This window comes from Catharus ustulatus, chromosome 16, assembly GCF_009819885.2.
Source record: "Catharus ustulatus isolate bCatUst1 chromosome 16, bCatUst1.pri.v2, whole genome shotgun sequence".
In the NCBI taxonomy this organism is placed as follows: domain Eukaryota; kingdom Metazoa; phylum Chordata; class Aves; order Passeriformes; family Turdidae; genus Catharus; species Catharus ustulatus.
In genome coordinates this window covers 4,363,980-4,387,958 of record NC_046236.1, presented here as the reverse complement: position 1 = coordinate 4,387,958, position 23,979 = coordinate 4,363,980, and the positions used below count along the sequence as shown (strand labels likewise).

The window sequence follows — 23,979 nt, the reverse complement described above, 5'->3', positions numbered from 1 at the left end:
CCCAGGACCTGCAGAAATGAGCCTGTACTCCAGTTCTTTTAATATACAATAAACAATTGCAGGCCAGAAAGGACAGTATTCCTTCTCTAGCTTATTAAAGACTTTCAACTTGGCCATGAAAAATCAACCATCATTTGGTATACTTTGGCTTATTTCTTGCTCTTGCATTCACCCTTTAATTAATGTTTTAACTGCAACTTCAGCCTTAATGCAGACATGGACTTGATATTTAAACAATTCTCCTCTGTCATGTTCATGTCCATGTAAAAAGATCATCCGCTGTGTGTATAATGTGGGCATGATGCAGACCTGCCATATTTCATGGGAAATATTTCATTTTTCTATTTCAGAAGCTAAATGTTTTCTGTTACCAAGTCATTCTGGATGTCAGCTGGAAACTCCAGCCATTCTCCAGTGTCATTCTTTTGAGACCTATGACTTAGAAACATTGAAAGGAAATGTGTTTATTCATTTATAAATTACTACAATACCTACAAAAATACTTTCATTTAATTTTTTTTCAAATAAAACCTATTTTAAGTGGTTTGTTTAGTTAAATAAATTAGCATATTTTTTCCCTGGAGGATTAATTATCATGCCTTCTGCTATTCTGCTGATGAGCTGGGAGCTGTGTTCAGGGGAGGTGACTTGTACCAAGTCAGATCCAGCAGAACAGGCACTCATTTCTCAGTACTACACCAGGATTCTTTTTCCAGGGACTGTTTCCATCAGAGGAATAAATACTGAGAAACACCATATTTTGACTCACATACAAACACATTAGAAGAACTTAAAAATCTGAGCTGAACATGAAAGATGGAAAGAAGTATAGAGCCACTGAATAACCAACTGTAATACAGGAGAGAATTTGGGTTTAGTGAGGCAAACAAAGACAGTGAGAGTCACATGAATCCTTCAGAGTGCTCACTTGGGTTCTAATAGATGTTCAAGTACAATTTCTAGATTAGGTTTAGTAGCATTTCAAGCTAAAGCTGAGAGTTCTTGGCTCAGGGAGTAGAAACCCAGTCTAAGCTCTCCTGTTTATAATCCTATTGCTGATGGCATGTCCAGGGTCTGTGTGAAACACAGGGGATGTGCTTGAAGACACCTGTGTCCTGGGGGGAAGCACAAATTGAGACTTACAGAAAAATACTAACAAAAACCTTTAAAGCCTACAGATCTACAAAGCCTGTGGAGATGGGTGAGGATTCTTGTGTCTGAGCTTTATGCTGAAATTCAGCCTGTGCCTTCTTTTTGGGCCCCTTACTCAGGAGGTCAGGCACTGTTTAACATCACCCTCTCCAAAATCAGTAAATGCAGGTGATAAATCTAGATGTGTACAGCAGCAATATCTATGCATTTAAACCACAACAGATAACTTTCTGTGAATGCAGTACAAAGCATCACATCCAGCAGAATCTGTACCATTTCTTTTCCTGGTTGTGACTGGCAAATCAGATGTTTGATTATACATTGATTAAAGGGGAATCTTCCCTAAAAATGGTTAAACAGCTTCAATCAGAGATACGGCCCTCACAGCTGCCAATAATACAACATACCTATGGCAGTGTAAAGGTACGAAAAGCAGCAATAAACGATGAGCACTTACACCAAACATTTGTCTAAGATCTGGATCCCGGAATCTGAATGGTATATTTGAGACGTGGAGCCGTTTGGGCTGTGATTTGTTTTCTGTGTTTTCAGAAGATTGTGTCTGTTGCTGGCCATCGGTCTGTGCTGCATCATCTGTCTGCTAAAAGGGTAAAGCAAAATAAAACACACTGTAAGTATTTCTGACATGTTTAATACAAGGGGGTGGGCTTAAATTCTCAAAAAACCCCAAAAAACCAACAAACCAACAAACAAAAACAAACCATAAAAGAAACCAAACTAAAAAAACAGTTAAATGTGCTCCAAAGTAGTGAGGAATACCAGAAGTTTAAATAGATGAAAATCAAATCCATTTCTGTCTCAAGAGCATACATTTTCAGTGATAATATGTATTTGGAATAAACTGAGAATAAGTAGGTTATTATTTGTAGATTTGCTCAGCCATTCTTAAATAATGAACGAATATATCTGCCTACATGATTGTAGAAACTCCTGTGACCTCTTCTGTGTTTGCCAAGGTAAGGAAAGGAATCTGCAGTCCAAATGCTGCCTGCTCACAGAGCAAGCCAGACACTTCCAAATCAGATTAGTGCTTTCATTCAGAGGCCACTGGGACTCCAGAGCAGGCAGGTAACACATCTCCTGCTCGTTGCTGGTTCTGAGCAGTGCTGATGGGCACTGGAGGCTCATTCTGTCCAGATAAATGGTGGCCATTACAGAAAAGGCCTTGAGTTGTGAGAGGGAACAGAAGTTTAATCAGTGCTGAAGGTTGCCTGACAGAAGTGTGAGACTCAGAAACAAAGTTTTGCAGATTTTCTTCCTTGCCAAAATGAGGTTATGCCACGGTACTTCTTACAGGGACACTGTTCTCTGGTTTTAAAATTCCGGTTTAAAATTGAAAGACGTTGCCACGTGTTATGATTTAACAAACAAATTATAAAACCCCAGGGAGATGAGGAAAAAACATAAAATGCCCCTCTCATCCAAAAGGTAAAATTAACCAATGCTGGTATATCAGTATGTTATAAAAACTACTGCTCTCTGTTCTTTAATTATATCCTACAGTGCCTAATTAATTACTGCTTGTACAGCACACAGGGTCTGCATGCTATGTTAAAACAGCACAGTCACACTTGTTTGCATGGGCAGAGGGGTTTGGAAGAATAGAAGGGGAAAGAAAATAGTTGAATGAAAAACTACAAGGATGATCTGGCAGCTATCACTCTCTTTGCTCTGCGTTTTCCTTCTAACCCCATTGTTTTTCTAAGTATTCATCTTTTTCTTGTGTGCTAATGTGACATTCAGTTTGTCCTTCTGACTTTTTTCATTTAAAGATCAAAAAGAAGAAATTACCTATTTCCTGCTAGTATGAAATTTCTTTTAGGAAACAACAGTTTAAGCAACATAAAAAATGGTTAAATAAAATAAACCTTACCACACAGTTTTAGTACCAACAAGCCTGCTGAAGAGGAAGCAAAAGAACTCAAACAGAACACATCATTTACATCAGCAATAACTACATATAAATTGAATTCTAGCAAGTGAAATTCAACAATATCCTCCCTAGAGAATACAAATGTTCTCAAATTAGAAGTACTAACATCTGTATTGCCTACACTTTGTGCTAAGAACACTTTATTTATAAAGGTCTTCATTTCTGCAGCATCATCCATCAGTAGCAACTCTGATATTTCACAGCATACCATGAGACTCTCACAAACTTTTGTGTGCACTGAAGAAAGATTTACAAGTGATCCAAACAAATAATTGGATCAGATCAAGTGTAAACATAAAACTGAGTCAGTGCCATCACATCTCTATCTGCTACTCCCTGAACTCACAGGCCCACAAAGTAAATAATTTATCTTTATGAATATTTAGTGCTTTAAATAGAAGCTATTGTACATAGCTGTCAAGAGACAAAAAATGTTCCATGCTAATCCATTGTTATCTAAAATCAACTCAAAAATTTAGATTTTGAGGTAACAGTTTCACCCAGAGACACCACAGGGATTATTTTCTACCTTTGGGCATAAAAGGTGAGAAATACGAAAGAAATTTGGTATGTGAGAGCAGGTGGGGAATGACAGACTGGAAACTCTTGAAATACAACACTCCAGAAGAATTTGAGGTCAATTAGATTAATCTGAAGAGAACTGAATAATTCTGAAGGTGCTGTTAAGCTTCAGGAACAGAGGGTGCCCCAGGAAGAAATTATATAATCAGTGTCCTGTATAAATGCAAATCGAAAAGACTAATCTCTGCTCATTTTATGCATAGAAATGAGGAATAGAAGGGCTGAACTGTGCACCACGAACATCCCAAAATACTGGCAGCAACTGCCCTACCAAGCAGCTGAACAGATTTGGTCAACAAAATCCAGTGAGGTTTCTGAAGGTGGTCTTAAAATGGAGTTACAAATAATGGGTGAAGAGGATAAATCCAGGTACTGCTATTTTTTGGGCCTTTGGTTGGTTTTACCATTTTTCAAAATATGTTTTATTCTAAGAAGCCTCAAATTTACACTCAGCACAGAATGTCTCAGAGTCTGGGCAGTGAGGACTGAAAACCAGAAATTTTAGCAAGCCACTGTCATCAACAATTCCTAACTGTCCATGACCCTCAAGATCCCTGGGGCAGAATTACCAGGGCTAAACCATTTAGAACATATCAAAAGCCTTGGCAATGTAACAGGCTCTTTACAAAGCACATTATCACCCAGAAATCCAAGGGTGTGCCTGGGAGAGCTGGGCAAGGATAACCTCGAATTGAAACTGGAATGTGAAGATTATGCAAAAATTTCCAAGTAGCACCAAGGAGGTAAAACACACAGGGGGCAGAGGACAGGCTGGATTTTCTGAAATCCCAACCCAGGCAACTCTCAGAGCTCTGTGGACTCACAGAACCAGAATGTAATTTATCTCACACATACATAATACATTTCAGGAGAATACCTTCACTGCCAGAGGACCTCAAGAGTGGTGTCTGATAGTCTTTTAAAAATTAATTGATGTTAGGATGTGGCATTATCCTTCCTCCATGCTGCAAGTCTTGCATGCAATCAGGCTGCTGATGGCCCCTATTGCACCACATATTTGCAATAATAAAATATGCAAGATTCCTAATATATGATAGCCTTAAAACCTATAATGAAAGTTATAAATACAGAAATAGAAGATCAAATTGCCACTCACAGCAAAACAAATTGAGGTGAGCTCCCTTTACTTCAGTGAGCTATCAAAGAGGGCATTTCAGAAAAAGATTTCTGTTTTTTCATATAAGATAATTTCAGTATAAACATTTGGTAATCAAATTCATCATCTGGAGAGATAATACATATTGTTTTATACAAAAATTCTTTACCTTTAGCAAAATATTTTTCTTTTTGTTTCCTTAACTCAGTTCTAGATACAGAAAGCTTTTATTATTTAAAAAATTTTCATTCAAGTTCTTAAAGACTTCACACTGAAGTAAAATTGTTGAAGTAATTTTTTCTGGTTTCCCTTCCTAGCTTTTCCCTGAGATTTTAAGAAACAAAAATCATACAAGTGAAGAAAAACACTAAACCAAATATTTGTTTGGATAAAATAAATTTGAAAATTTTTTATTTGGGAAAAATATATTACCTCTGTCCCCCACACACCTCTTCCTTTAGGGCCACTTTAATTCAAGTTTGCAGCAATTTTCACTCCAAAATACAACCCAAAACCTTCAGGCAGCCTCAGTGCAGCCCCATTTCCCAGTTGCCTCCTGCCTGGGCACTGGAGTCTGATCTCCGTTGTGGCAAGGGCACCACACCCAGCAGAACAGTGGGCAGTGAACCTGAGATCACAGAGCCTTGTGCACACTGCTTGGGTAGAAAAATCCATTCCTTTCTCCTTCCTGGCTCAGAAATGTTCTGTGTCCCTCTCCATCCATCACTGCAGACAGCCAGCCCTGCAATGTTTCTCACACCGCAATTGCAAGTGTTCCACTTTCCCCCCGTTCTTTTTCACTAATATCTTTCATTTCCTGCAAAACAATGATGGTGTGCACAAAATCTTTCACCTTCCAATCGTGTTTCCAGCACAATGAAATGCAGTCACAGAAGAGCTGTTTGCACACCACTACACCAACGCTGCTCCCAGTCTCAGCTGTTAAAGGCTGAATGGAACACAGACCACAGGAACGCCTGAAATGGAGCTACACCTTTTATCTCTTTAAGGACAATGTGAAAATAAGTAGCAGTGAAACATGAAAAAGTCCTGATCATTCTGCTATAATCTGCAAACAAGCATCTTTTAAACCCACACCAAGTCTAGAGGAAGAACAGCCCAATTGTAGCGGGAATAACCTCTAAAATATTTACAGGTAGAAAAGAAAGAGGAAAAAAAAGAGGAACAGATTATTTTTTCTCAATATGATCAATGGTAAATTAGGTGCTGAGCATCTCATGTATACATGCCAGCATAGGGTAAAGCTCTTCAAAATTTTAAATTTAGCAAAAAAGAAAGCACCCATTGAATTTTTTAATAAATGATCGAAACAGCACCTGTTTTTTCCTGCTGCACCAATCAAGTTATTTCTCAGAGAGAAAGATCTTGTGAATGTCTTCTAGGCATTATTTGATTAAGTTGACAATATTATGTGAGCAATGGTTGGGTACCCACTGTGCTGTACTTTTGACCAAATTGATTTGTGTAATGAACACTTGCTCTGTCTCTTCTCCAGCCTGAACAGGGCTCTTGATTTAACCGGTGGTGCTGGAAGCCAAGTGAATTTACAGCCCCCACAGTCATTCTCTCTCAATCTGGAGAGAATAGCAGCAGCAGTACATGAGCAAGCATAATTCAATACATTGTGCTATAAGCGCAGAAAATAATATCAGAGCTCTGCAATATACCTGTTTGATTTGATTTGTAAACCCGATAAAAAAAGCAATCGAGAAAAGTTCAGCAGAAAATATATATATACGTCCTGAGCAAAAATATAACCATGCCCAATGTGTACAAACTGAAAAAATCATGCATAGTAAATCATCTTCATCCTTCCCTCAGATAATATTGCACATTTTCCATTTTAAAAGGATCTAGATTCTGGAAAGTTACCTTTCCATTAAAAAGTGAGCAAAGAGAATAATTTAAAACCGAGTTTGGGACTTTCTGAAAATGCTGTTTCCCAGATACACGACTAACAGAGAACTGACAAAGTGATGGCTTGTAGCTTTCCTGTTTTCTTAAGCAGATCAACTGATTAATTAATCATACTTGTTTTGGTAAATTTATATTCTGAAAAGTCCCAGTTCTGCAACGGGCTTCCCAGAAGCATAACAACACAGAAAAAAATGGAGTTATAGACACAGATCCATCTGTTTGGGCTTAAATGTTCACACAAAGATGTACACAGGAAAAAATTCTATTATTGTGCTATTTCACAACAGTGATAAACATTACCAGAAGTATCAGTGACTTTTCTTGTGTAATGCATCTCTGTTATCCTTTTCCCTTGAGTAAGATCAATTGTAAGGTCTCATTGCTTTCAGGATATTAAAAGTTGAGATTAATTCTTCAAATTAGCTCTAAAGATAAAAATATTTCCAGGACCTCATACTGCACAGCATGTAGCTCATGCTGCATCCATTTAAGAATCCTTTCCTGAAGAAAATTTGCTCTGTTACTTGTTCTGATCTAATGCAAAAAGCACACAGATGTGGGGCTTGCTGCTATGCAGAAAGAAATAAAGAAATATAATGATATAATCATGCCTGCATTTGATAATTTGGAACTAGATGATCCTTAAGGTCACTTCAACACTAACCCTTCCTGATTATGTTGCTAAGTTTCTGGTGAGTATCTCACACTCCAGAGACGCTTGGTTTCAGAGACACTGCGACTGAAACCCTGCAGGGCAAGCCCTGACCCCCTTGTTTTTAATGGTAAAATTCCCTTTTATTTCACCTGGGTCGCAACTTCACCCTGATGTTATACCCACTTGACAAAGTAATTTCAGCATTACCATTAACCTCACTCTATTTGCCAGATTACAAAAGGTATAATGATCCTGGTTTCATATTCAATATATTCATATTTTACTACCCAGAGCACCAAATGCAAACTGACCAAAGCAATCACTGGGACAGCTCTGACAGAAGCAGGCAGAGGAGCCAAGCCAAGTCCTGCAGGCTGTGCTGTCCCCTCTCCAAAGTGCTGAGCTCTCACCCTGGCCACTGGCCAGTCTATTAATGCCTGAGACCCATTCTCCCTTCCATTTTTCACTAGGGGCAAAAGTGTGTTAGATGTTCAGTCATGCCTATTATCGTTATTAATAAAATCCATCTTTCACAGCTGAGGTGAAACGTGAGACACACACGTTTGGGTTGGGAGTGATGCAGGCAGGGTGTCAGTGCACCTCTGTTAGAGACAGCACACAGCCACCTCCTCTCTGGGACAGCACACAGCCACCTCTCTCTGGGACAGCACACAGCCACCTCTCTCTGGGACAGCACACAGCCACCTCCCATCCAGGACAGCACACAGCCACCTCCCATCCAGGACAGCACACAGCCACCTCCCATCCAGGACAGCACACAGCCACCTCCCCTCTGGGACAGCACACAGCCACCTCCCCTCTGGGACAGCACACAGCCACCTCCCCTCCGGGACAGCACACAGCCACCTCCCCTCTGGGACAGCACACAGCCACCTCCCATCCAGGACAGCACACAGCCACCTCCCATCCAGGACAGCACACAGCCACCTCTCCCTGGGACAGCACACAGCCACCTCCTCTCTGGGACAGCACACAGCCACCTCCCCTGTGGGACAGCACACAGCCACCTCCCATCCAGGACAGCACAAAGCCACCTCCCACCCAGGACAGCACACAGCCACCTCCCCTCTGGGACAGCACACAGCCACCTCCCCTGTGGGACAGCACACAGCCACCTCCGCTCTGGGACAGCACACAGCCACCTCCTCTCTGGGACAGCACACAGCCACCTCCCATCCAGGACAGCACACAGCCACCTCCCCTGTGGGACAGCACACAGCCACCTCCCCTGTGGGACAGCACAAAGCCACCTCCCACCCAGGACAGCACACAGCCACCTCCCATCCAGGACAGCACACAGCCACCTCCCCTCCAGGACAGCACACAGCCACCTCCCTTCTGGGACATTTCCTCCCAGAGGTCCTTGAGCAGTCAGATGAATACAATTTACTCCCAGGAAGACGGTGTAAGGTGGCTGACTCTGACTGGGGCATTTGTTTTAGATATACTGCCAAATACAAGCACACCCCGCTAGAATCCCTTAATCCAATTTACTGACAAATGAAAAGAACCTGAATAATTTTGTGCTTTGCTTCAGCAGTTTCTGACGTTCCACTATTGAACATGCTCTGGGGTTTCAGCAGACTGGGTATTGTTCAGGGCCGAAGACTTGCAAGCAGTAGTGATTATTTCTCTCATTTCTAGATGGATGCATTCTGGATGCTGATACCACAGGCTACAAGAAAGCAGTGCTATTATGGTGATAGCTTATGCATGGAGAGCTAGCAGCCTAAATAAGAGATCATTAATTCTGAGGACAGATAGGAGCAATAAGATAGGTTTCTTAAGCCTCTGGTACTGCAGGACAACCAAAGAGTAATTAATAACTTGGCTACATTAATTATTTCCCCAATTAATCTTCCTTAACAATATGGAATATAGTCCTTATATAGCGCTTTACATTGCCTTTGCTGGTTCATCATTTTTCTTCTAAAATATTCAGCAGGGTCCCAGGGAATAGCATATCAATCATGTCTGCAGGAGAATGACCAAAAGCCATACATTTTTTGACTTTGTGAATATGTCTCAAAACTTGGGCCAAATTTGCTGGCATAAAGAGCAGGTATTACTTTTGAAAGAATATTTGTAAAATGTTTTAAAAGAGTTGTATGTAACCAAGCAGTTGCCAAGTTCATTTAAGGACATCCAGCTGATGTCAGCATATCAGTAACGTGAAATGGGAGAGAAGGAATGATAAAAGGTTTCTTTAATGAATTATTTATTGCTTGCATCGATTCAATAAATATTTCTGACCACCTACTGATCCCATCCACAACATCACAACAGCAATTAACAAAACCTTTCTCTAATTAGCTGCATCCTGGCTCCATTAGCCAAGAAGGAAATGCATGCACACTATGCATATCTTTAGAAGTTCACACTATGTATCATACAACTCAATTATTGTGATATTTTCACAAGATAATATTAAAATAAATTCCTTGGATTTTTCCTTTAAAAAAATTAGCAGACTGATTAGGAAATATTATATTGTCAAAGGACAAAAGCATTAATTTAATCCAAATGAAAAATCTTAAGTAGTGATACAGAGACAGAAAGAAATAGTCTATTGATTTTGTTATTCTTCTTTCATCTGTTAGTCAGAAGTCTGGTTTCTTTCTGATCTAATTCTTGCAGGAAGAAAGTGTTCAAAAATAACTTTGTTTAGAAGCTTGAAAGCTTAATGTAAAATCCAGAAAGGCAACCAATGAAAACATATTGAAAAAACCCCCATGACAGTAAATATAGAAATCTTGATTAGAGGGATTTTTATCATTTGAGTGGGAGCTGTAGCTTCACACTGCACAAGCTGGTTTACAAAGTATTACCAGAACAAGAAGCCATCAGGATGCTCAACACTAAAAAGTGCCATGTTCATGACATTTTCCCCCACAAATTGCTCAGCAGATTTACTCTACAGATCCATCTCTCATTTCTCTGCCATCAGAGCTCATTTCCCCCTGTGTGTCTGAAAGGACACACAACACTCATGGTGTGGTTTCATCACCACCTAAGGCCTCAGCACCCACACCTGCCCTTCCTGACATCTCAGGGCTCAGGCTTCCTCCACCCACCACTCCACATAAACTGGATTATATGGAATAAGATATATCAAATTATATAAAATAAGACTTGGAAAGCATCTAAAAGTATGGAATAGCTGTGGTATGTTCTAAATATGCAGAAATACAGATCTGCCATCTAAGTAATAAAGTTTAAGGGAAGAGGAGTAAAATAGATGAAGAAATGTTAAAAGGTTTTGTAAAGCTTACAGGTAAATATACCTAATGGCGGTGATAGTCCTTAAAACACTTTAAGTTACACTTTGATAGGCAATAAATCAGGACACCATGCCCTTGACAATAAGACTTTCTGACTGATGTAAAACTTGGCGTACTTGATTTCTGGAAATCCACTGATTCTCCTCAAGTTCTCTCCAACTCATTTATTACCTTGAGTTATGAAGAAATTATTCAGGAAAGAACATGAATCAATACACAGAAAGGCAACTGTACTTTTACCTGTGGTCATTCATTCATGCACCAGCATCACTGCTCCAATATAGAATGAGATTCTTTTTGTTAATGTTCTAATTAGCTTAAAAATTCTTTCAAGTGTTATTCCTCATAAGTCAACATTATAAAAAGGCTGCAGTGCTGCAATAAAGCTTATTAAACTTTTGTTCTGGCAGCATGCTCTATCTGGACAAAATGACTTTCAACATCTGCAAGTAACTTGTATAATGCTGTGACATTTAACAATATTTGTCCAAATAAAAAAAATCACTAATTAAATACTGTGCTGCACAGATTCAGGGGATATTACTTCCTTTAAAAAAAAAAAATTTAAAAAATAGCATCTTTAGATGGAACATTTGCAGGTTTGGCTATGAGTTGTTTACCCTCAGCTTGAATCAATGCACACTAGTTTCTGGAATTCCCCTCTGAACTAGATTTATGTCATGCATGTAAAGTCCCTTTTTGTGAGAGTTGTGTTGACACAACCAACTGCTGAGTGAACTTGTGAGAGCAGAGTTTCCTGCTGAGAGAGAACGGCTGATTGCTCCAGCTCCAGCTCACGAAAAGAAAGAAAATGTGACAGCGTGATAAAAGGTTTTTCTCTGTTTGACCCCTCACCTATTGCTGGATCCCTACTGTGACTTTCCATTTGCTCACTTGCATATCTTTGCCCAAAGAGTCAGCTGTTGAACCCTCTGAAATACAGAGGAATTTGAGGGTTTTCCATGTCACAAAAAGACACTTTCTAAATCACACTGCTCTTTTTATATTGAGGTACTCGCCAACTTAATAAGCAGCACTTCAGCTTCTTGCAGGATAGTAATTCCTCAAAATTAGATTACCCATTTAATGAAAAAACAGCTGAATTTATTTTTCTTATTGGGTGTGTTTGGTGGTCTCATATCCTAGCAGGTTGCAGCCAAATGCAAGTAGCATTTCCAAAGAGCTGTGAAATTTTGAATGGAAAAGCAGGTCTGTACCTGCTCTTCTCCAAAAGCAGCGTACCTGAAGTTTCCCAGTGGCACAACCAGATACAGAGAAGTCCACATCAAGGAACATTATACTTCATGTAAATAATGTTTTTTCATCCCTCTCCTCAAGATCACCAAACACCTCCTGACTTGAACATGAAAGACATTTTAAAGTTTTAGGAAACATCCATTTGTCCTTCCCTTCTTCCACTTCAAAAAAAGAAATCCAAAGAGTAGTGGATGGTTCAAAGAATTTTTAAAGGGTTTAAACCATCATTTCAAATCTAGCTGTGAATGCTGATGTTGTGATGAATTCTGCTTGATCATATGAATGCAGCTTGTTACTGAGCTGCACAATGCAGCCCCCACTGCAGAATTGCTTTGAATACTGATACTCAAGTTTAAGAACCCATCCTTTGAAGAATTGGAAATGAGACTTGGATCCCCCTGAAATGAAGTTTCCTTTCCTGGAAAAAAGGTTCTCGTGAAAGTGGGGAAAAGGAGACATTCTGTAACAGCAAACCTGGAATCAGGATTGGCACTGTGAGTTTAAATCTAATTCCCATCCTTCCCTCTTGCTCGCAGCAAGCCTGCCAACAGACCTCTTCCCTTATTCATCCTCAAGCACAGCAACCAGACATTTCTCAGCCAAGATATTTCTATTTTCATCTAACATCTGTACAGAGGAGCCATTAGCCATAACAGTCCCAGGCAGTTTTGCTCCTGTGGCTCCCTTCAGGAATCAGTGCAGGAGGGCACAGCCGCGCTCCCTCAGCCACCGTGGCACTCATTCATCCCCCTGCAATCCTCAGCAAAGGCACCTGGGCAATTGCTGCTGGGGATAGATGAGAGCAGGCACGGTGGGTGATAGCACAGAGGGTTGAGCTGCTGTGCAGAGGGACCCTGACAGGCTGGAGGAACAGGCAGGGGAACCTCGTGAACTCAGCAAAGTCCTGCACTGGAGAGGAACAGCCCCGCGAGCACAGAGGGACTGGCAGAAGAGCAGAGCTGCAGGAAAAGAGCCCAGATGGAATAAGAGCCAACATGTGAGGGATTGGAGCATGTGGCAAGCAAGGAGAGAATGAGAGAGCCAGGACTGTTCAGCCTGCAAAGGAGAAGGCATAAATGAGGAAAGATGAAGGAGCTATACTCTGGGCAGTGGGGCCCAGTGAGGGAACAAAAGGCAATGAGCAAAAGCTGCAGTACAGGACATTCTAGTAGGAGCTGGGAAAAACTTCTCCTGTGAGTGATCTAAGAGGTTTCTCAGAGACCTTGTGGAGCTCCCTACCTGAAGGAGTTCAACACCCATCTGGACACAGTCCTGAATAACCTGCTCTGGCTGATCCTGCTGCATTTGTCAGCAGATCGAGGCCAGGTGCAGCAACAGCATCCGGCCATGGCAAGCAGTGACAGGGCAGGAGCAAGGGCAGAACAGGGCAGCAGTCACTGGGTCAGGGTCCTGTTCATGGGATCAAAGACCTGTTCAATGGGTCAGGGTCCTGCTCAGGAGGTCAGGGTCCTGTTCAATGAGTCAGGATCCTATTCAATGGGTCAAGGTCCTGTTCAGGGGATCAAAGACCTGTTCAATGGGTCAGGGTCAGGGTCCTGCTCAGGAGGTCAGGATCCTGTTCAATGAGTCAGGATCCTGTTCAATGGGTCAGGGTCAGGGTGCTGTTCAATGGGTCAGGGTCCTGTTCAGGGGGTCAGGGTCCTGTTCAATGGGTCAGGGTCCTGTTCAGAGGGTCAGGGTCCTGTTCAATGGGTCAGGGTCCTATTCAATGGGTCAAGGTCCTGTTCAGGGGGTCAGGGTCCTGTTCAATGGGTCAGGGTCCTGTTCAGAGGGTCAGGGTCCTGTTCAATGGGTCAGGGTCCTATTCAATGGGTCAAGGTCCTGTTCAGGGGATCAAAGATCTGTTCAATGGGTCAGGGTGCTGTTCAGTGGGTCAGGGTCCTGTTCAATGGGTCAGGGCGCTGTTCAGAGGGTCAGGGTCCTGTTCAGGGGGTCAGGGTCCTATTCAATGGGTCAAGGTCCTGTTCAGGGGATCAAAGACCTGTTCAATGGGTCAGGGGGCTGTTCAGTGGGTCAGGGTCCTGTTCAGTGGGTCAGGGTCCTGTTCAGAGGGTCAGGGTCCTGTTCAATGGGTCAGGGCGCTGTTCAGAGGGTCCCATGGCAGGCAAGGCTGTGATGGGGAGTCCAGTGAAGGTGGGCAGGGCAGGAAGGACCAGCAGTGCCCTGACAAGGACCATTCACAAAGGCTGAAGCCAGAGTATCATGGAAAAAACAACATGCAAAAGAACATCAAAAAAGGGGAAAATGTTCATTTGGATGGGCAAAAATTTCCACTTTCTGTAGTACCCAAAACACCCTCCACAGGCAGAGACCCTTGTTTTCTGTGACCTGGCTCGAAAGAGACTCTGAAACATAGAGAAATGGAAACCACACCTTAGCATGGCATTGCAGCAGAATAAACATTACATAAAGCAAATTATCACACAATAAAGCAATATTATTATATCAGCAAATGACAACTGTAGGTCACCTCTTCCCATCACTGCTCTCCATCGTGTGATGGCCACAACCCAAAAAACCAAGGCACTCTTCAGGGAGGAAGGATTAATGTTCCAGGAAGGCACTCCAGCACCACCACTCTCCTGACTGTGCATTGATTTACTTGGTTACACTATTTTACCTTTAAAGCTCACTTGGATAGCCAAGATTCCTTCATTCCTCTTGTAAATTCTCTTGATGTAAAAATTGAGTATACTGTACAATAGTATAACCATGTAAGTAAATAAATACATTTATTTTTGGGCTGTCATAATCACTGCATCATTTGTTAGTTCCTAGGATATTCATGCCTTTCTGCATTCCAGTGTCCTTTCCACCTGCACAACAATAACTGAAGTCTCTCTGTAGTCTCACTTTGTTTCCCATATTTGTAACTGAAAGTTGTAATAATCACCCAATTCCTTGAACTCCAACTAAAGTGTGATCTATTATTTCTGGACAATTGAAAAGAAAAAGCAACATAAAGAAAAATTGAAAACAGAATTTTGCCAGATGCCTATCAGAGAGTTAGCTTATCAGCCACCAACCTCTGTGAGAATAATGCCAGTGTCTGATACTCCAAAGCCAGTCTTTCATCAAACTTCATCAATAATTTACATTTTTTAATCACATTTCAAACTTCTACTGCAAAAGAAAGCCCCACCAATCCCAGTCAACCATCTCTGTAGGTTAGTGGATTTAAACTGGAAAAGGGGAAAAAAAATGAAAATATGTTTCAGTTATGTTTATGGAATTGCTTCTAAACCTAAGCTTATCTCCCTAACTTGTATAAGAGACCAGCCAAACAGATTTTCAGTTTCCTCAGTGATTTTGGGACATAGAGTTATGTTTAGATTCAAAGCTGCTTCAGAAAATATTTGGTAATCTAACATATACTCAAAAGAAACAGTTTAATGGTTATGTTTTGCTCTTTTCTAGGTGTGGAACTTTGATTCTACTTTATACACTGACTGCTTTTACTGCTTTTTTAAGGAAAAAAAGAGTTTGATCAATCAGTTTGACAACCAAGCCTACACTTCATAAACTGGGCTCTGAGAATGTGAGGAAATCACAGGGGTTTTTTAATCCATAAAACCAGACTTTATTGTGGATGAGCTAAGATCTTTGTGTGAGCAGGAGTCAGACACCAATATGAGAGGAAGTTACGGCAATAATTAACAGCTATTTGAAGTAAAACTCATTTAGAAATATAATGAACTGAGAACACTTTAACAGACTTCATTCAGGGAAAGATAAAAGAGTAGCTTACAGAAATATGGCCTGAATTGCATTTCCATTTACATGGTCCACTTTTGTAGTACCTTCCCCTCCCTCTGCTTCTAAAGGAAATAATGGTAAAAATGCTCTTTGCTGCACTTCTGGAAGTGGATTTAAAACTAAAATTATAAATCATAGCCTTTACTGACCACTCACTTCCATCTCTACCCATCCAGTGACCACTCAATAGCAAGAGAACAACTAGCACAAGCAGTTTTAATTATTATTTACAAAATGAAAGAAAAGCAGCTCAAGAAGTGAGACTCAAAATGGTCAGTGCAATTTGAAATTCCTTTGGTTATTTGCATAACCATCCAATATGTTTTAATGGCTGCAGTTATGAGATTATCTAAATTCATGAAGAATATATATTTATTAACATATATACTCAGCACTTTTACTCTTCCCTGATTAGAATGTCAGGTGAACATTTCAACTGAGGGGAAGTGAAATGGGAGCTAAGGATGGGCAGCTCTGCCTCACCTGAGTCACTCAAGTGAAGAGCCTCTAATAGACACTGGGGGGATGCATTAAATTAGGAACCACGCCATTGAGCTCTCTCAAATTTCCTTTAAATAAAAAGCAAGAAGAAAAGGTTAATTAAGTTCTACCACGCAATTCTATTAACAATATCCATGATTACTGTAGCATGAGGAGGACATTTAATTCAAAACAGAAAGAAAGAAAGGGGGAAGAGGCCCTGGTGAAATGCTCAGCTGGTCCATCACAATGAGCAGGGGGCTGCTTTCAGGCACTGCAGGCTCTGAGGCTGCTACAGCAAAAAATCCTAACAAATAAAATAAACAGAGTTCCTGCCCCAAAGTAGGACACAAAAAGGCTCATAACCTAATATGCAACCATAAATTGGTAATATATAATTATTTTTTTTGTTATCATCAGAATCCTGCCTTTTGTACTATGAAGCAGCATTCAACAAGGCAAGCTATGTATCTGATATACTGGCCTACCAGGGCTTTGTGATTTGGATTTCTACCTTGGCCAATTGCTCCAAAACAAAGCAAACCACCTCAGCAATTGTGAAGAAATATATTCTGTTCAGAGAAATCATGAGGGCTTTTACAAGATGCTTCACTGTCTGGTCCCTCACAGATTTTTTGTGCTAATTCTGTCAGCACAGCAAGTGCTTGCAGTGTTCCTTGCAAATTTAAATAAGGTCTTCAACTAAAAATAATCATCTACAGAGATTCCTGAAGATCTATTTGCACAATCCAAACACTAGCAATTTAAACTGTATCTTAATAAGAACAGGCTGTGTAGATTTTCAACACCTCAAAATAATAATAAAAAAAGATGGATGTCTCTAAATCAAATATTTTCACTTCAAATTTTTGTTGTCTAGTCCCCCAAAACTATTGAATATGTTCCAGGTGCAGATGTACTTCATTAAGAGAATAAATTGAAAAATAAAATACTTCTTTTGTAACCAGAGAGTAGAGAAGGATGAAAGCAGGTATCAGCAGCCTGCAATTTTAAAATATTTGATACCAGATTTTATTAAGTGTTTCAATTTAGCCTGGTCAAAACATGGCACTTCATTGAAAAGAGTGGAAGGGACTGCAAAGATTAATGACAGTAGAATTATCCTAATCTGTCATAAGCTCTGATATAACAGTAAGAGGAAGTAATTTGCTTCAGTAAAAAGCAATGAGCACCAAAGCATGAAAATTAACACTCCACAGAGGTAGATATTAAATGAGAAATATTAGCTGCATCAGCACATTGGAGACAATTATAAACTGCAAGGGATTTCTGAGACTGAGAAATACTATATTTATTATGATGAAGTCAATTCTACCACTCAATAAATGCTCAGTTTGTGATTTTAGTACCGAATTTTTTTCCCCTCAAAGGTAACTTGCGTTACTGCTTTCCAAAATTTATATCACTTTTGTTTCCTTTATGCATTATATTGCTTACTTTATCTCATGGAAACTTATTAATGCAGAGAAGACAGAAAAAATCACTGAGTATTACTTTATTTTATTACTTTCTTTGAGCACCCAGACAACACCTGACATGCTTTTGAGAAATTATATTAGTCAAAAATGGGTTTTTATCAGTTTCAGTCAGCGAGCATTTATGAACAGATGAGAGCCTCTTTTTGTGCTGTTGGGGTTTCTTTTTGGTTTTTTTTTTTTACAAAGAAAAATAAATATGAGAAGATAAGTAAAAGTACACGAGGAAGATACTTTGGCTTTACATTCTTGTATTACAGAATAAATCCAAGCTGAAGATTTTTATAACCACCAGCATTCATACTGAAAGGTGCTAATGCATCATTATGATCTAGCAGGTTGCTCGCTGTGTTTTACAGCCTTTCACACTACATTAACCTTTTGTACCTCAAGTATTTATGACCTCATAAGTAAGTATTTATCAAACTGAAAGCTCATATACAGCACTGTATTTTAGCTCTCAGTTTTTAGGAACATTTATAATTTCTCTTTGCCCACATTTAGAATCACTTTGGTTTATAGCCTGTGTTTTTAGTAAAGATACTAATGCAAAGTAAAACTGTTTTTCCACTCTTCATGGAAATGACACTAAACTACAAAATGCCTTAAGTAGGGTCTCATGCCAGTGTAAAAAAAAAAACCCACAAAAATAACAAAAACTTCCCATGCATATTTTATTCTAAAATAAAATAAGAAATTGTTAGAAAAAGCAAATACAGCTCTTTTGCTTCCTGCAATATTCAATAGTGTATCAGAGCCAGACAATCAGAAGTACTCTTGGTATGAGAATTGTCATAATTAGTTCAGTAATATGTGCCTCATCTACATATGCTCTGTATTTAACTAAAAGAAACCAAAAAACCATACAACAGCCCAGCCATTCAGGCATATGCAAAACCCCATTTGAGAAAATAACCCCACAGCTGACTAACATAGTGAATAAATATTGTATAAATACAGTATCAGTTGCAAATATTTTTCCCAGCAATTCACAGTAAAATCTGAGGTATTGAAACCTACTGTGAGCAAGGCCAAACTGTACCTTCACACACATTCCTGCAAAATTTGGGGCTAACAAACACTATGGACTTTTACATCTCTGAGAGAAACGAGGCCTGTCCAAACCTTGTCTGTTCTGCTCAGGTGTGTGTGACAGGGAAAGGCAGTGCCCTCCTACCCACAGGCACCTGAGCAATGGTAGAAAAAGAAAAAAAATAAAAAAAGACAGGAAAGGAAGACTGTGTGGGAAAATGGAAAGGGAAGAAGGGTCTCAGTTGCAATCTTATGCACACTTATGCAGGGATGGATGAAAGAACCAGAAGTCAGTCTCAGCCACTGAGGAGTTTCTGCCTGCTGGTAATTGTACTAGGTACAGATCACTATTGGCCTTGCCTGCTGCAGTTATTGTGGGGAAAGAAAAAAACCCCAAAATATAAATAACTTTTCTACAGATGGAACAGATTAAGGAGGTGCTGAAGTGCCTTCTCCAACAAGAAGCTGCCAGTCTCCCTCCCAGTCATGCTCCTAGTCCATACTGGGATCTCCTGCCACCCTTCCTGCAGCTCTCAGGCTGTGCAGTGCAGGCTTTAAACTCAGCACCCCATAATTCCAGGAACAGCTTCCAGTGTCCCTCAGCACCCCATAATTCCAGGAACAGCTTCCAGTGTTCCTCAGCACCCCATAATTCCAGGAACAGCTTCCAGTGTCCCTGCCCAACAGTCCCAGGTGCCTGTGCTTGTAAAGCTACACACACAACTGAACACTTTCCTATTTGCCGTGTAGCACAGGGAGTTTTAGGCCCTTGCCATGATGCTGGCAGCAATCATGTTCCTTGCATCATTTCATGCCCCATCTCTGACTCCTCAGTCCCACTACTCCTTGGAAGAGATGTGAAAACTATGGCAAAGCAAAGAGCAGATGGATCTTGCCATTGTGTGTGGTGTCAGCTCATCACACACCCCAGGGTGGGGGTGAATGAAGACTTGGTGACTTCACACTGTCTGCATAGTATGTCTGAAAGGTAAACTGAGCTGCACAGTTTGCCTTTAAAAAAAGAAAAAAAAAATATTTATATATATATAAATTTCCTAAGTAACAGAGTATCTCAGCAACATTCTTTTTTATTATACACGTGAAACGTAGCAGTCACACAAATCAAGCTGAGCCTGTGATCTATTCAAAGCTCAATGCTCCAAAAGCATCAGTTCAAAATGAAATTCAGCAATAGCATTCTGTTGTTATGGAGAAAAAAGACTATTTCTCAGTCTAGACACTTGCGCTCAGGACATCCAGCTTCTGCAATCAATTTTGTCACAGATTTGCCTCTGGCAGGCTATTTAAACTACTTGTACCCGAGTTCCTTCTCAACAAAAGCAGAAAAAAACAATAATTGTAATTCAGCAAAATCTTACAAAATGGTGATAAGGATTAAATAAATCTTTTCATGAGATGCTTGGAAAGGATCATCCTCCAAACTCAACAAGAAAGAATCACATGAGATTAGATCAGCAGCACATTCAGAAATATCTCAGTCTTACAGGCAACTCCCAAACCTAAAGAAGTCCTGAATATAAAGAAATACCTTCATCATTTGAGGTCACAGACTCAAATTGTATTGTGCCCTCCCATGAGAGGGGTAGGAAATGCAATTCAGCTTCCTCATAGAAGGAATGATCACCTGGAAACACAGGAGAAATTTTGGAGAAAACACAGAAGGCTTGCCTTGCATTCACCCAGAGGAATGCACCCAGAGATCCCCCTGTGCTCTGACAAGCTGCTGGCAATAAACACCCCTGAACCCCTCAGCTGCACCACAGCCTGCCACACATCCTCCTCACGCTGTGACACCTGTGAGAGGGCAAAACCACGGCAGGATTTCATAACATGGGTTACATCCCTGTGACAAGGCAATTCATCAGCCCCAGCTCTGAGCCCCTGTGCTGCTCCTGCAGCATCAACCTCAGCTGTTTTGTGTATTTCCCACCTTCAATGCACCAGAGGGTGGACAGGGCACTTGTGCAGTGACTACAGAAGCAAACTCCAAAAAACCTTCAAGCCCTCACAGCACTCGAAGCTGTTTTCCTCAGTGACAAAACTGGCCTTGACATGCACTAGGATATTGATTTCACCAAAAGAAGGGCATGGTGCAAAGGTATTTTATCAAAGTGAGCAACAAATTTATCACCTGGGCACTATTCAAATTACCAAAGAGCCCAGCTGCAAAAAAACGTGAATAGCTTTTGAAATATGTGCTCTTGTTGAAAACTGCTGAGCAAGTGCCACACCTGCTTCTGCGTTTCATCAATAGCACAAGGCATCACAAAGTGTCCCCAAATAATTAGTTCTTTAATTGCATCTTAAAAGATTTTCTGGTCAAATCCCATTTCTTCACCCAAAAAGTAAGCTCAGTAACAATCCCTTGTAATAAACGTCTGTTAGAGGGGCAGCCAACTTAACACCAAGCAGATTTTTTCCCTTCTTTTAGCAACACACACACGAGGGGACACAGCTTTCCAGACGAGAATGGGGTCACTGGTCTGACACCTGTGTGTGGCACTAGGGACCTTCCTGGGCATGTCTTAAATAACCCTATCAGGAAGCAAAAAGTCTCCTTTTTCTTACAAAAAAAGGCAAAGCACCACTTTTCATGGAAGAAAATCGATAGATGATGATGATGATGATAGATAAATAGATAGATAAACACAAAACGTGAATATTCAGCAATACAAGCCCTCCCTTCCTCTCACTGAAAGCAACAGGCTTTAAAACACAAGACACAGTAAGTTCAATCAAAATAAAAAGTATCAACTTCCTAAATTATAGCTCCTAGCTAGCTGGTTCTAAACTTAGCAGCTCTAAATGATCAGTGTCTGATATATGTCAAATCAATAATTCAATTAATTAGAAAGCGACTCAGATGTGCAGCAATACATTATGACTCTTTAGGTTAAGGAAACTGGAGATACTGAAAGCAGCTTCAGCTTGCTATGTGAATAGATTGTCTGTAGAGATATTAAACAGCTGATGATAGCGGAAAGCAATTTTGTATAGTGGGTGGCCAGGGCATACATGGCTGGGAGGGGTGACACATTTCTCAGTCAGAAACGTGACACACAAATGACTGATTTTTGCTATAGCAAGACTTGCTACTCTTGCCTAGCTAGGATTAACATGACCTGCATCTTCTGGCACAGAGTGAGTAGATGTTAACATTGCTAGGCATGCAATAGTCCGTTTAAGAAACTTTACTTAGAATAACCTCAGACAAATATCCCATATCCTCAAATTACAACCAGGCAGAAAAATTAGATGCATTGGGCAAAGGGAGACATGTAGGAGCCTGGGATATAGCAAATTTGGTGTCCTAAAAGTATGTCTTTGGAAAAGAAAAACAAACAAACAAACAAGCCAAAAGAAATTTTAAAAATCCCACAGAAATTAAAAAAAAAGAACCCAACAAACTATAGTTGTATTGAAAACAGAAGCATCTCTTAATGCACAATAATAGTAAAATGATAAAAAAGGGGGCTCTCTCCATTAGAAGGTGCACAACAGAATCAGTGATGGTGCCTTTGACTGAACATGTTTTGTCTCTAAAATGCAATCAAATGTTCAGAAAGTTGACTTTGCTGTACATGCAAAAAGAGAAGTAACACGGGAAATGGCTGCAAGTTCCTTTCAAGAGAGAACAGAGAGATAAAAGGGATGGATGTGCAATGCTTTCAACTCAGTGGGGAAAAAGAGAGAAGAGGGAGCCCAGCTCAGAAATGAGAGCAAGTTCTAAAATTGGAAACGCTTGCTGGAGACGGGGAGAAGCCAATAGCAGCATTTGAGGCTGGTGTGAAAGTGCTTTTATTGCATGTGTGAGCCATTTCACAAGTACAGCTCCTGCCAGCCTGGATGTGAACTCCAGCAATGGCAGGATGCAGGAGCCTCCAGAGCTTCCAACACCTGCACTCAAACACGCCCAGGCAGCAGCTCCCAGGATCTCTGCACCCCACGGGGCAGGAGCTGCTCCCAGAGCCAATCCCAGCCTGCTGCTGAGGACAAGCCCTTCACAAGCAGCTCTGGCCAGTTCCTGTCACACCAGCACCCAGCCCTTTCAGCTTTGCCAGGCTTATCCCTTCAGTCTAAAATGGTGTTTTGCAGCTAAATTCCTATGTACCACAGTATAGATTCACCGGGATATAATATCACCTGCTCATGAGGATCAAACAATGGTCATATGTTAAAAATTATTCATGGTCTTCACTGCAAACATGTTGACTCCTCCAATTACATTAATTGCGATGCATTTTAAGATCAACACTTTAAGGGACTACTATAAAATGCAAGTTTTCAATTTGCTCAAAATCTACTTTTTATCTCATTTTAATTTCTCTTTTACATTCTTTACTTTCCAGTACAAGCTAATATTTTTCCCCAAACACTCTGTCAAAACTAGAATATATTCTGTATTTAAAAAGAGGTCAAAAGTGACATTCATGCACAAACAACCTAGCTCCATTATTTCTGCTGCTCCAGCTCGAGATAGTTTTGCCACCTGTCCCTGTAAGGTTTTTTTTTTAAAGGAGCATATGTATGAGAAGAAGAAAATACAAATATTTAGAGGTGAAACTTGGCATCTGTTTCACTAAATGGGTGGAATATGTCCACGAGAAACCATAGTTCTCAGCACCAATATTTCCATACCCCTAAAACCAAAAGAATAAGGACTCTAAGTAAAAAGGCAACAGAATTGCTACATTTTCAAGCAAATGCATAAGTTTGGAGCAAACTTGTCTGGCCAAACCTACAAATTTTTTCTCTAAGTAAAAATCCCTAAGATTTCTTTTTGAGTATCTTCTAGCTGTAACATGAATGATTGCAAATATTTTAAACAAACTGACATTTTATAACCAATAAATCTCTTTAAACAATAGCAGCAATAATATCTTTTGGAATACAAACATATTAAAAAATAAATCACATCGTCATGAAAAGCAAAATTAGGTGTCCCAGCATTGTTATAACATGAAAAATAGTGAATTTACGTACACTGAGTTTTTTAGATCTCTCTTTTCTCACACTTTATGTTGTTATAACCCATTAGATTTTTTTTTTTTTAGCTTCAGCTTGCACCAGAGGAGTTATTCTGCAAGCACTAATTAGCACAGGCAGGCTCAGATCTTCCTGGCTAGCTGGGTGATCGTGCCTGCAATATGTTGCAGCCTTGGTACACATCTTGTTTTCAAATCAAATATTTAGATACTATTCTGGAACAGCTGGAA

The 23,979-nt window shown here is 40.3% G+C and overlaps 1 protein-coding gene across 30 annotated transcripts in view; it reads right to left on the bottom strand.

Annotated features, from left to right (window-relative positions):
- RBFOX1 (RNA binding fox-1 homolog 1) overlaps positions 1-23,979 on the bottom strand; it is a 1,131,477-nt gene that overhangs the window by 91,713 nt on the left and 1,015,785 nt on the right. For all 30 annotated transcript variants that reach the window (XM_033073813.1, XM_033073810.1, XM_033073809.1 and 27 more), the window contains one exon: positions 1,610-1,753. In XM_033073813.1, coding sequence (XP_032929704.1) covers positions 1,610-1,753 — 144 coding nt within the window. The remainder of the gene's footprint in view (positions 1-1,609; positions 1,754-23,979) is intronic.